The sequence below is a fragment of the Neoarius graeffei genome, chromosome 21 (assembly GCF_027579695.1).
Source record: "Neoarius graeffei isolate fNeoGra1 chromosome 21, fNeoGra1.pri, whole genome shotgun sequence".
NCBI classification, from domain to species: domain Eukaryota; kingdom Metazoa; phylum Chordata; class Actinopteri; order Siluriformes; family Ariidae; genus Neoarius; species Neoarius graeffei.
In genome coordinates this window covers 35,345,539-35,359,292 of record NC_083589.1, presented here as the reverse complement: position 1 = coordinate 35,359,292, position 13,754 = coordinate 35,345,539, and the positions used below count along the sequence as shown (strand labels likewise).

The following is a 13,754-nucleotide window of genomic DNA, read 5'->3' as shown; positions in this document are numbered from 1 at the left end:
CACTTGCAAGACTCATTAAATAACACAGTTAGTTTGAAATATCACTATAATCCAATTATTTATTATCTTTTCTAGGGGTACCAATAAATCTGTCCAGGCCATTTTAGAATATCTTTGTAGAATAAGCAATAATTTGTCTCTTTTTGGAGTGGCACAGTGGTGTAGTGGTTTGCACTGTCACCTCACAGCAAGAAGGTTCTGGGTTTGAGTCCAGTGGCTGACGAGGGCCTTTCTGCGTGGAATTTACATGTTCTCCCCATGTCTGTGTGGGTTTGCTCCGGTTTCCCCCACAGTCCAAAGGCAACTGGTGGCTCTAAATTGACCATTGGTGTGAATGGTTGTTTGTCTCGATGTGTCAGCCCTCTGATGATCTGGTGACTTGTCCAGGGTGTACCCTGCCTCTTGCCCATAGTCAGCTGGGATAGGCTCCAGTTGGCCTGTGACCCTGCATAGGATAAGCGGTTATGGATGGATTGACTCTTTTCACCCTTTTTTTTTTTTGCTTTACTCTATGACATACCAAAGGCATGCAAGTATACATGAGAATTGCTTTTAATTTCATTACTTTTCAGGAAGAATAAAGCATTGTTTCAATGAACTGTAAGGGTACCAACAAATTTGTCCACGTCTCTGTGTTTTTCATGGAGTTGTTTCTGCTGTTTCTACCAGGTAGTATGAATGTGCCTGCTGTGGCCTTGGGAATCATCTCAGGAGGCTTTGTGATGAAAAGGTTCCAACTGAGTGTGCTTGGTGCAGCAAAGATGAACATTTGCACCGCTTTTCTTGCTTTTGTTCTCATGCTGAGCCAGTACTTCCTACACTGTGGAAATACACAGGTGGCAGGGCTCACTGTGTCTTATCAGGGGTAAATACAGTACAATCCGAATGTTTACTTATTCTTTACTTCTTTTGAACACTCTGAAGGTGGGAATGTTTAAGATCTGTCATTATGCAAACCCTCTTGATAAAGGATTTATGATACCTTATGCTTATTCAATCTAATAAATTGTTCAGTCTAATACATATTTCTAAAGCATAATTCTATGTGCAAAGTAGTTGGAGCAAGCAACATTTAAATAAGATTTTTGGGTGCAAGTGTGATCATTTTCATTAGCCATGATGAGTTCAAAATAACTGGATGACTAAACATTTGACTTGGCACACATATACATTATGTTAATAACCCTAGGTATGTCTTATGGAGTGTGTGTAAATATGAGCACATCATTTTACCAACCTAAATAATGCTAGATTTGCAGTAAAATAATGAAAGCAATCAACAACTGTAGTTAGTATAATAAGTAGAGTGGTATGTTAGCATATTAAATAACATTAATAATCACAGTTCTGTATACAGGAAACTCAAACTAAAATATAGGTTATTGGGTTTAGTGTCAACATTTAATTTGTTAATGTGGATCAGAATTAGCAGGTGTGGACGTGCATAAGTTTATTAGTCCTTCATTTTAGTAATAATACTTTTAGTAGTAGGTAATAGTTGAATTTGCATAAAACAGGTACCATAAAGATGCAGACCCTTGGACATCGTCTGATGTCATGATTTTGGAGTGATAACGGTGCTCTCTGGGTGCATCGTGCATGGAATGGCACCCCATACTTAAGAGAATATGGTAATGCATTGACCTGATTTTTGATGGCTTGACTGTACAACGTCCGTCCGTACGAACGATGTGCATACACCACTACAGGGAACCCGATCATAAGTGTAAGGCAACATATCTCAAACACTTGACCACCGGACAACGAAATTCATATCTTTATTGACAAGATAGATGGGTTTTTATCCAGCACTTATTTTTAATTTGCTTTAAAAATAATGTGGGATTATTTATTAACACATTTTATGGAAAATATTCATGACAGTTTCATATAAAACTAGTTAAAACAGTTTTATTAGTCCACTAGCTTGTTGGACAATTGACAGTTTCTGTTGTGTAAGGGGGATAGACGGATGTAAGTTCAGGAAGATTTTTATTGAAAACATACCAGCAAGAAGATCCAAAACATAGACAAAGGCAGAGTCGAAAAACAGGCAGTGGTTGAGTGAGGCACAGACAGGATATCAGAGGTAATACAATACTCAAAGTCCAAAAACACAAACAGGGTCAAAACCAGAAAAGTGATCCAAAATACAAGGCTTCGTAATGTCAGACACAAGGTCCAAAGCGTATACTTCAAAAAGTCTGTGTGTTACTGAGAGTCCTTATATGTATGTGCTGTGATTGAGCTCTAACCAGGAACAGGTGCATGGTAATTAGTCCTAATGGCACTGCATGTGCATGCAAATTCGCATGGACATGACATATGAAACCACACAACTGTTTGACATATCAAGTTTGATATTCGATCACAACGATAAGTAATGATGTAAAGTGAAAGCGCTGTTTCACTGCTGTCCACCAGGCACCCAGCAGAGTCACACCATAATAAATGTCATGGTGTTGCTGCTGGCGCATGGCATGCGGTGTCAAAGAATGGAATAAATATGCATTCATGACTGCGATGCGTATCTCATTATTGGTATCATTGTCACAAGACAATGCAGCAATTTATTGACGTGTAATACACTACACTACATAATTCGATGGTTCATATGCTGTAATATTATTCTATTCAGGTTTAATTTTGCCCTTGCAAATATTTTAGCTATTAGGCAGTCCCTAAATATCTATTACATTATATAATTGATTATCAAGACTAAAACATGTCAGATGCAGTTTTATTTTTTGGGAGTCGGATTCATTTCTTTCAGACGTTTGTTTTTGTTTTTTGAATTTGTTTGTTCAGCAGGGAAATTTGCACAAAAATAAAATCCTTGAAAGTGCCTTAAGATATTTTCTTCATGTCAGTCTTTTTGATGATGATTTTATGATGTATAAGCAGCTCCACTAAGCAGATTTTCCCAATAAATTTACTTTAAAATTTAGAAGCTATTTTATGCATGTTAGTTTAAGAATATAAAATAGAGGTTGAGTCTTATTCTTTTTCAGCACCTAAAAATCTATTTTATTTAGGAAGTCCTAGTGATAGCTACTCTGCGACATTCCTTCCCTTTTGAACAACCGATGCTTTTTTTTTTTTTTATTGATGATTTTGGGCTCTGTTTCTCCCTGCCAGGTTTCCAGAGGTTTCTTCCCACCAGCTGAGTTTGTTGTCCCAGTGTAACTCGGAGTGCTCCTGCTCTCTAAAACACTGGGACCCAGTATGTGCCGACAATGGTCTGACATATACCACACCCTGCCTTGCAGGCTGCCAGAGCTCCACTGGATTCAGCAAGGACATAGTGAGCTTCTCTGCTTCAAATAGCTACCTCTTCACCCCAAATTCACATGCACTGCATGAGTGTCATATCCAGGGAGGCATCAAGACCTCAAGTAATCCACACCAGATCAGTAAGGCTTTCTCAACAGTATTTCTGTACAAGCTCCTGGCAGGAGAAAGAGCAACTTCAATAGTAACGTGCTACAGCAACTTCAGCATTCTACTTTTTTTCCCCCTTGAGAAAATAAGTTTAATTCAAAATCACCTAGAATCCCTTGATGATAACCACTCCCCCTCTTAGCCAAACCTCCCCTTTTGGTCAAGCCAAGCAAATTCACATATGATGCTTTACATATGGACTGAAACTCTTGTTGAAATGTAATGAAATGAGATCTTGATGCAATACATGATTACACATGATGCCTTTAGACCCAGTTCTGGGTTTAATTTACATAATATAGATATGGTGTAACAAATACATTTTGAAAAATCTGCTTGTTTGGGCTTTGTCACATTTTTGCTTAATGTATTGATGAATGACTCATTCTATTCATGGTAATGTATGCGCTTAAAATCCCTATCTTTAGCTTTATCTGGATGGGATCAAATTTAAATGGAATCCTGGGATAATTTCCTATTTTACAGGGGCTATTCTGTGATTTTATTTCTGGACAGATTGGCCATGTCAATATTTTTCCTCTATCCTCCTCTTTGATTTTGTCACTTCACATTGGAAGAAAAATGTTTGCCTGCTGCTACTTTCTGTATTTAGTGTTGTAGCATGTGCTTCAGTGATCCTCCCCACACTTCCCAAATTGCAAAACAAGAAATGGATGCTTTATTAGAAACAATCAGCCATAAATAATTGGTCTGGGCAGTAAAACCACAACATGACCAGGGAAAGCATTTTGAGGAAGAGAAAGAAAATAAAATCGTTAAGAAAAGTGAGACCCAGCAGGCTGATTAAAGGATCCATTATAATACCAAATACAGATATAAATAATTACTTTATGTCTAGATATGCCCAATATAAGCTTTTAGTTTTTCTGACTCGTATCACTGCCAGTTCCTTAACTGCTAATCATTTACAGTTATCAGCATTTAACATGAGATATTTAAACAATTAACCATATGATGCAACATCCGAGTTCCTAAATTACACAACCTGCGAGGAACTCACTCCTCCTGTGGTACAGTGGTGCTTGAAAGTTTGTGAACCCTTTAGAATTTTCTATATTTCTGCATAAATATGACCTAAAACATCATCAGATTTTCACACAAGTCCTAAAAGTAGAGAAAGAGAGTCCAGTTAAACAAATGAGACAAAAATATTATACTTGGTCATTTATTTATTGAGGAAAATGATCCAATATTACATATCTGTGAGTGGCAAAAGTATGTGAACCTCTAGGATTAGCAGTTAATTTGAAGGTGAAATTAGAGTCAGGTGTTTTCAATCAGTGGGATGACAATCAGGTGTGAGTGGGCACTCTGTTTTATTTAAAGAACAGGGATCTATCAAAGTCTGATCTTCACAACACATGTTTGTGGAAGTGTATCATGGCATGAACAAAGGAGATTTCTGAAGACCTCAGAAAAAGCGTTGTTGATGCTCACCAGGCTAGGAAAAGGTTACAAAACCATCTCTAAAGAGTTTGGACTCCACCAATCCACAGTCAGACAGATTGTGTACAAATGGAGGAAATTCAAGACCATTGTTACCCTCCCCAGGAGTGGTCGACCAGCAAAGATCACTCCAAGAGCAAGGCGTGTAATAGTCAGTGAGGTCACAAAGGACCCCAGGGTAACTTCTAAGCAACTGAAGGCCTCTTTCACATTGGCTAATGTTAATGTTCATGAGTCCACCATCAGGAGAACACTGAACAACAATGGTGTGCATGGCAGGGTTGCAAGGAGAAAGCCACTGCTCTCCAAAAAGAACATTGCTGCTCATCTGCAGTTTGCTAAAGATCATGTGGACAAGCCAGAAGGCTATTGTAAAAATGTTTTGAGGATGGATGAGACCAAAATAGAACTTTTTTGGTTTAAATGAGAAGCATTATGTTTGGAGAAAGGAAAACACTGCATTCCAGCATAAGAACCTTATCCCATTTGTGAAACATGGTGGTGGTAGTATCACGGTTTGAGCCTGTTTTTCTGCATCTGGGCCAGGAAGGCTTGCCATCATTGATGGAACAATGAATTCTGAATTATACCAGCGAATTCTAAAGGAAAATGTCAGGACATCTGTCCATGAACTGAATCTCAAGAGAAGGTGGGTCATGCAGCAAGACAACGACCCTAAGCACACATGTCATTCTACCAAAGAATGGTTAAAGAAGAATAAAGTTAATGTTTTGGAATGGCCAAGTCAAAGTCCTGAGCTTAATCCAATCGAAATGTTATGGAAGGACCTGAAGCGAGCAATTCATGTGAGGAAACCCACCAACATCCCAGAGTTGAAGCTGTTCTGTATGGAGGAACGGGCTAAAATTCCTCCAAGCCGGTATGCAGGACTGATCAACAGTTACCGCAAACGTTTATTTGCAGTTATTGCTGCACAAGGGGGTCACACCAGATACTGAAAGCAAAGGTTCACATACTTTTGCCACTCACAGATATGTAACTGAAAGGTTCCTTCACCTCTTGCCCTCAGCCTTCAAAGAGCGATTACCCCATCTCGAGATCAGTCCCCCCATGTCACCCAGACGTCTGGGGGTGAGTCACAAAGAAAGACAGTAACCCCACAAAGTAGTTCCCAATCTTTATTCACAAGTCCCCAAAGAGGCAAGAAAATACAGGGGATTTTATATAGGTGTGTTATCTGTGTGGATGAAGTGACATCACTGCAGAGGGTGTGCGTGTGTCTATGGGGGGGGTGTGAGTGAGTGACATCATTTTGATATCTGTGTGTGTGTGTGTGTGTGTGTGTGTGTGTGTGTGTGTATGAGCAGGTCACATCTTAATTACATCACTATTCTGATGGAATGTTCAGATGTATGTGTGTGTGTGTGTGAACCCTTGGCGATGGTATACAATAATAAGATGTTCTTATGATATGATATGATAGCAATGTTCAGACAGATATAAAAGGCCATTCCTTACGCACAACCTTAGGTCAGAGATAGCAAAGGGCAAGATGTTCTGATAGAAAAGATATCAATATTACGTCTCGAGCAATATGTCATCACGACAGTACTGTGTCTAGCTGAGACAGAAGGTCACAGAAGATTTCTAGCTGAAATAGTAAAATAGAATAACTCCTTAACAATATTATTTATCCTTACAAAGGAATAAAACCTTACAGTAATATTGGATAATTTTCCTCAATAAATAAATGACCAAGTATAATATTTTTGTCTCATTTGTTTAACTGGGCTCTCTTTATCTACTTTTAGGACTTGTGTGAAAATCTGATCATGTTTTAGGTCATATTTATGCAGAAATATAGAAAATTCTAAATGATTCACAAACTTTCAAGCACCACTGTAGTTTTATTGCTGTCAAAATTCAAGAGTTTTTTCACTGAGGAAACTAAAAAATTATAACACATCCCCGTAATGAGCTAATTCCAGTTTGAATAGGGCTTGTGTAGCTGAACTTGCCCTTTTTTTTCTTTTTTCTTTGAAAGGTCTTTCACAACTGCTCATGTGTTGCTGAGGCACTGCTGCCTAGTATGAACATGTCTGTAGTATTGGGTCAGTGTCCACGGAAAGAGAACTGTGACTACATGTTTAAGATTTACATGATGATGACTGTACTAGGGGCCTTTTTCTCAGCCAGTGGAGCCACTCCTGGATATATTGTTCTGCTCAGGTAGGCCATTATGAAAATTTTGGGATGTTTGGCTTCAAGCTTCTCAGATTTTTGACGTAAATAAGCCTCTCCTTTATCTTTTAGGTCTATCCAGCCAGACCTGAAGTCTTTGGCTCTTGGAATGCACATATTAATAGTCAGGACCCTGGGTAAGAGGATTAATGAGCATTTGAGTTCTTCTCAACATTTAGATCATGCTGCTGGCAATACATTATAACACTATTAAAGTGACTGATATCATGATGGATTATTTTCAGGTGGATTCCCTCCTCCAATATATTTCGGAGCTTTGATTGACAGGACGTGTCTGAAGTGGGGAACAAAGCAATGCGGAGGCCAAGGCGCATGTCGACTCTATAATTCCGATGCTTTTAGGTGACTACATGCATATTTAAGTCACAAAATAACATTATTAGAATCTGTTATTGTCTCAACACTTGCTTGAAGAATGAGATATCAAAATATGTACAGTGGTGCTTGAAAGTTTGTGAACCCCTTAGAATTTTCTATATTTCTGCATAAATATGACCTAAAACATCATCAGATTTTCACGCAAGTCCTAAAAGTAGATAAAGAGAACCCAGTTTAAAAAATGAGACAAAAATATTATACTTGGTCATTTATTTATTGAGGAAAATGATCCAATATTACATATCTGTGAGTGGCAAAAGTATGTGAACCTTTGCTTTCAGTATCTGGTGTGACCCCCTTGTGCAGCAATAACTGCAAATAAACGTTTCCGGTAACTGTTGATCAGTCCTGCACACCGGCTTGGAGAAATTTTAGCCCATTCCTCCGTACAGAACAGCTTCAACTCTGGGATGTTGGTGGGTTTCCTCACATGAACTGCTCACTTCAGGTCCTTCCACAACATTTCAATTGGATTAAGGTCAGGACTTTGACTTGGCCATTCCAAAACATTAACTTTATTCTTCTTTAACCATTCTTTGGTAGAACGACTTGTGTGCTTAGGGTCGTTGTCTTGCTGCATGACCCACCTTCTCTTGAGATTCAGTTCATGGACAGATGTCCTGACATTTTCCTTTAGAATTCGCTGGTATAATTCAGAATTCATTGTTCCATCAATGATGGCAAGCCGTCCTGGCCCAGATGCAGAAAACAGGTCCCAACCATGATACTACCACTACCATGTTTCACAGATGGGATAAGGTTCTTATGCTGGAATGCAGTGTTTTCCTTTCTCCAAACATAACGCTTCTCATTTAAACCAAAAAGTTCTATTTTGGTCTCATCCATCCTCAAAACACTTTTCCAATAACCTTCTGGCTTGTCCATGTGATCTTTAGCAAACTTCATATGAGCAGCAGTGTTCTTTTTGGAGAGCAGTGGCTTTCTCCTTGCAACCCTGCCATGCACACCATTGTTGTTCAGTGTTCTCCTGATGGTGGACTCATGAACATTAGCCAATGTGAGGGAGGCCTTCAGTTGCTTAGAAGTTACCCTGGGGTCCTTTGTGACCTTGCCGACTATTACATGCCTTGCTCTTGGAGTGATCTTTGTTGGTCGACCACTCCTGGGGAGGGTAACAATGGTCTTGAATTTCCTCCATTTGTACACAATCTGTCTGACTTTGGATTGGTGGAGTCCAAACTCTTTAGAGATGGTTTTGTAACCTTTTCTAGCCTGATGAGCATCAACAATGCTTTTTCTGAGGTCCTCAGAAATCTCCTTTGTTCATGCCATGATACACTTCCACAAACGTGTTGTGAAGATCAGACTTTGATAGATCCCTGTTCTTTAAATAAAACAGGGTGCCCACTCACACCTGATTGTCATCCCATTGATTGAAAAACACCTGACTCTAATTTCACCTTCAAATTAACTGCTAATCCTAGAGGTTCACATACTTTTACTACTCACAGATATGTAGTATTGGATCATTTTCCTCCATAAATAAATGGCCAAGTATAATATTTTTGTCTCATTTGTTTAACTGGCTTCTCTTTATCTACTTTTAGGACTTGTGTGAAAATCTGATGATGTTTTAGATCATATTTATGCAGAAATATAGAAAATTCTAAAGAGTTCACAAACTTTCAAGCACCACTGTATATTTATGAGAGGCTAGACCAATTATTCTTGAATGGGCATGGTTATGACCATTTTTTTATGCTGTAGTAAAAAAAAAATGACTACATATATGTTCAAAAGTTGCATGTGCTGTCACCTATCTTATGAAACCAAGTCTAATTACAATAAACTCTCGTGTAAGTAGTTACTATTTAAACTAAGTGTTACAAAACATATACATTGTGTGTCCAGATGGTTGCTAGAAGAGGTATTATGTATGTTCCTCATTCTTTTGCCCAGTATAGTACAACATATTGTGGTTGTAATTGATGAGATAAACTGAAACTGGATATTTTTTCAGTATAAAGTAGATCAAGTGTAGACTTCAGAAACTGTCATGAACAGCATGGTATGACTGAAGTAGTATATACATTTTTACACTGCTTTTTTTAAAGCAATGGCCAAATGGTTAGAGAAACAGCTTTGGGACCAAAAGGTTGCTGGTTCAGTTCCCTTAACCAGCAGAACTGGCTCAAGTGCCCTTGAGCAAGGTGTCCAACAGTGGCGGCTGGTAGTCTTTCAAACAGGGGAGGCTGGTCGGTTACGATATTTCCAGATTTTAAAAGAAAAAACACATCAGTTTTGCCCATACTCTTGCCTCTGATCTGGCTGATTGTTGGCAGGGTCACAAACTGTGAAATAACAGGTTCTTTTGGCCCATTAGCCTACTGTCCAATATACATGATGGTGGTGTTGGGGGGTGGGGTTATATTTTAACATTTTATATTTTAAAATTGTGGCATGTTGTTTAAAAATTGACCTCGGCTGTGTTTTTGTTTAAAAATGTTTTCCAAATTGTAGCTGTGTTTAATTAATATCCAGAAAAACATATATTCCAATATAATATACTCAGCATAAACATTTTAAATAGATTCTATATTTTTGGTCCATCCATGACATATTACTAAAGTAGCCTGTTTACTGTTGTTGATGTGGGTCACTTGCTGTTAGCCAATTCACTTTCTCGTACCAGGAGAGCTGAAAGGAACGAGTATTATTCCCTACCTTTTTCACCAAGTCAATTTGAGGCGTTGGTCTAACCTCCTCTTTAATTTTCATTTTTTCCTTGAAAGGAAGACTGGCAAATGGCTTCGCCAAAATTAAATCAGCAATGCTTGTCATCCGTGCGCAGCTTTCTTGCTAGCTGACTAGCCCCCTCAAGTTCAAGTTCAGTCACTCAAATAAACGAAATTTCTGGAACTAAGATAGCAAACTTGACAACACTATATTTACACTTTATTTACAATGAAAATATATACAAACTAAAAAAGCTGGTAGAAACCATATGTAATGAATGAAATCGAAATGTAAGCCGATCTCTTACAATACACCACAGCACTTGCGAATCTGCATTGGACTGAACTGATGTTGCCAGATACTGCTGACGTTATCCAGCCCAAAATATGTTCAAAACCCGCCAAAATGCACTTAAAACCGCCCAATCTGGCAACACTGTACCGCTGCCTGTCTATAGTTGAAACGAGCTGTCAATCAAAGAAAATATCCAGCTGCTTTCACCAATCACCAGTCTCCTCGTGGAAACTGCCATGTCCCTCCCATGTGAGGCTCGGAGTCCGTGGGCGGGCATTTTCGCAGTATTTGTCCAATAACCGTCTTGCATTTTGAGATTGAAAAGCGCATAGCTCCCAAATGCCGTTGAAGTCCACTGAGGCTGGGAGTCCATGAGACTCCGTGGGCGGGCATTTTCGCAGTATTTGTCCAATAATCGTCTTGCATTTTGAGATTGACAAGCACAGAGCTCCCAATCCACTGAGGCTGGGCTGCAGGGGGAAAAACTCATGCACACATTAGGCGAACTGGGGAAAGTTATAACGGAATGATTTCGCACTGTAGTTGGGTTGAGCACATATTTCTATGATTCTGGATCTGAAATAGCAATGTTATAAGGTCGGCTATAACATAAGCCTAATGCAATTCATCCTACACGATGTTTGTCATTTTTAGAGGAGGCTGAGCCTCCCTCGTTGTCTTAGAGCAATCGCCCATGGTGCCCAACCCCCAACTGCTCCGGCAAGAGTGGTGGCCTACCTTGTGTCTGATTAGCCAGAGAAAAACTGCTTAGATTATCAGTTCAGGCAAGGACCTGGCCATAACTAACTGTTTTTACCTTCCAGAATGACTTTCTATGGCCTCATCTATGGTCTGTTTTCTCTGGGCCTTCTGCTGTGGTTGCTAGTACTCAACAGACTGTCACACCGTCATCGGCAGCTGGCACTGCAAGACCAGGACAAAGCCACAGAGCCACAAGCCAACAACACAGCCCAGGATGATGGAAATGCCCCGTCTGCTTTTATGAAGTGCAAGGAAGAGCTGGACAGAGAGACTAGTATTTGAATTCTTATGTGGGAAAAACAGTCATGTTCTATAAACTGATTATATGATAAAAATCTGGTATAGTGTGCATTTTGTGATGTGAGCTGTTCTGTGCTAGGAATTCTCTTACAAGACTGTATGTGGCCATGAGATTGTTTGTTACAACACACACACACACACTGAATGCACCTTTACTTTGTCTTGTCAGACACAGAATTCCTTACATTTCCAAGATTAGACTGTTGCATTTCCTGGTCAGTAAAACAATTAGTATTTGTAAATGTGAACTATTTAGTGATACTTTGTCTTTTTTTTTTTTTGGATCTTAATTGTTTGTGTTCAAGATGCAGTGAGAACTGATTACAGGTGAAAAGTGGATTTTTACTGATAATACTGTTTACCTTAACGTTTATGTTCCTTTATATAATTTTACACTGTTACTAAACCACACAAAGAAAGTAATTACCGTACATGTTACCAGTCTTAGAAAATGCAGACATGCAGTATAATAAAGCTAACTTTGGCTAACCAGAAGTGACAAGAAGGGTGCATGTTTAATTCCTGTACTTCTAAAAGAAAAATGATTGGTGTTAACTCCTCTATCAAATTATTTTCATGCTTTGTCTCAATATAATTAATAACGCTCTCTTCTCACCACCCTGGAGGCCAATTGGCCTGTCAGTTGCCAGCCTCTTATCTTGAGCATACTTCATCTACCACCAGCTTGCTAGGCCTGTAGCAGCTACACCAAACAAACAACCATTCACACCTATGGGCAATTTAGAGTAGCCAGTTAAAGGAGATACGCAGAGCCTTTATTTTTAAATACATTTCTGAGTGGATAGTATCTCCATCCTTGACTCTTGTATGCTGCATAAATGGGAATAAAAAAAGTATATTTCTAAGAGTTAAAATCGACCACAAAGTTGGCATTCGAGCTGCCCCGCTGAGCCAGCCAGCCCTGAGTGCGTGACGTCACAGCGGTAACCAGTTTTAAGGCCGAGGCCTTTTACAGCTATAGACCAAAGTCATATAAATAAAAATTTATGGTGAAAGTAAGAAATACCGTTACCGACTTGCTCAACTAAGACTGATTTGACTTCACTGATTGTGGATTGACTCTCATTAAAACAGGATAGGTGTTATAACTTATGCAAAATACATGTACGTGCATGCATTTTCACTGATAAAACGTAAAAGGCTAATTAAATAATCAGATAAACTGAAACGATCACATTCTGAAGCAAATTAAATAATCTTATACCGGTAACTTAAACACACAATACAAGTAACATGTATTAATCTAAATGCAGGTAAACAATGTGTTTTTTTTATCCAAATGAGAGTCGGAGCTGACCCGTCTGTGTTCTCGCTCCTTGAAGGCCGATTGTTTTGAAACAATCTGACTTTCAGTTGTTCGTTCAGTTCTCCGTTCATTCACTTCTTCCACATAAGGGAGAGATGACAGCAATATTCAGTTTAGAAATAAGATGGCTGCTCCACTCATTCACTTTTCTTCATACTGTATACTCTGCCATTACTGCTCGGCTCAGGCAATTACTAAAACCCAGGACAGAACGGGACGTCACTGGTTTTAGCAACAACTGCAGGGAGGTCACTGCTTGAGCGATATGTCCCATCCCATTCTGTCCCGGGTTTTAGCAACAACCCTCAGCTCACTCCGGAAGGACTGGTGCAACTGAACTCACTTTCCTTTAAAAAAAATAAATAAAATAAATACTTTCCTTTTCTTGTAGTTTTCTTTTTCTTTAATTGTTGGTACTACACCCTCTTTCAATACGGGCTTATAGCCATCGCTCCTCAACAGATCAGAGGTTTCGTACGAGTCTTCAGTAAAATGTGCAGAGCAGAGGAGAGACCACTTCATTGGCGCCCAATGTGCTTCTTGCAAAACACGTCCAAATCTTTGCAGTTTGAACATTCTTGGACCATGAATGCAACGTAAATCCAGCTTCTGTCGTGTCGCTGCACCTGCCAGCAACACATCTATGTGGCATGGCAATAAATTAGCTCCGCCCACTCAAGCGAGTAGGATGCCTCTTTGCTTTGCTCCTGCTTGATCTTTATTTTTTTTACTTTTTCACTTAATTTCCACTATTTCTTCATTTTATTTTTCACTTTTACAAGATAAGTTATCTTTTAAAACAAAATGCCAGGGGGCAAAAAATCCAGGAGATCCTGCAGAAAATGCACAGAACGAGAACAGAGGA

At 39.1% G+C, this 13,754-nt stretch overlaps 1 protein-coding gene across 4 annotated transcripts in view; it reads left to right on the top strand.

The window, feature by feature from the left end:
- Positions 1 to 12,021, top strand: part of LOC132869705 (solute carrier organic anion transporter family member 1C1-like) — a 64,893-nt gene extending 52,872 nt beyond the window's left edge. For all 4 annotated transcript variants that reach the window (XM_060903038.1, XM_060903037.1, XM_060903040.1 and 1 more), the window contains 6 exons: positions 670 to 865; positions 3,139 to 3,304; positions 6,914 to 7,098; positions 7,183 to 7,247; positions 7,356 to 7,473; positions 11,325 to 12,021. In XM_060903038.1, the coding sequence (XP_060759021.1) occupies positions 670 to 865; positions 3,139 to 3,304; positions 6,914 to 7,098; positions 7,183 to 7,247; positions 7,356 to 7,473; positions 11,325 to 11,544 (950 nt within the window). In that variant the 3' untranslated portion in view covers positions 11,545 to 12,021. The remainder of the gene's footprint in view (positions 1 to 669; positions 866 to 3,138; positions 3,305 to 6,913; positions 7,099 to 7,182; positions 7,248 to 7,355; positions 7,474 to 11,324) is intronic.
- Positions 12,022 to 13,754: the final 1,733 nt, after the last annotated feature.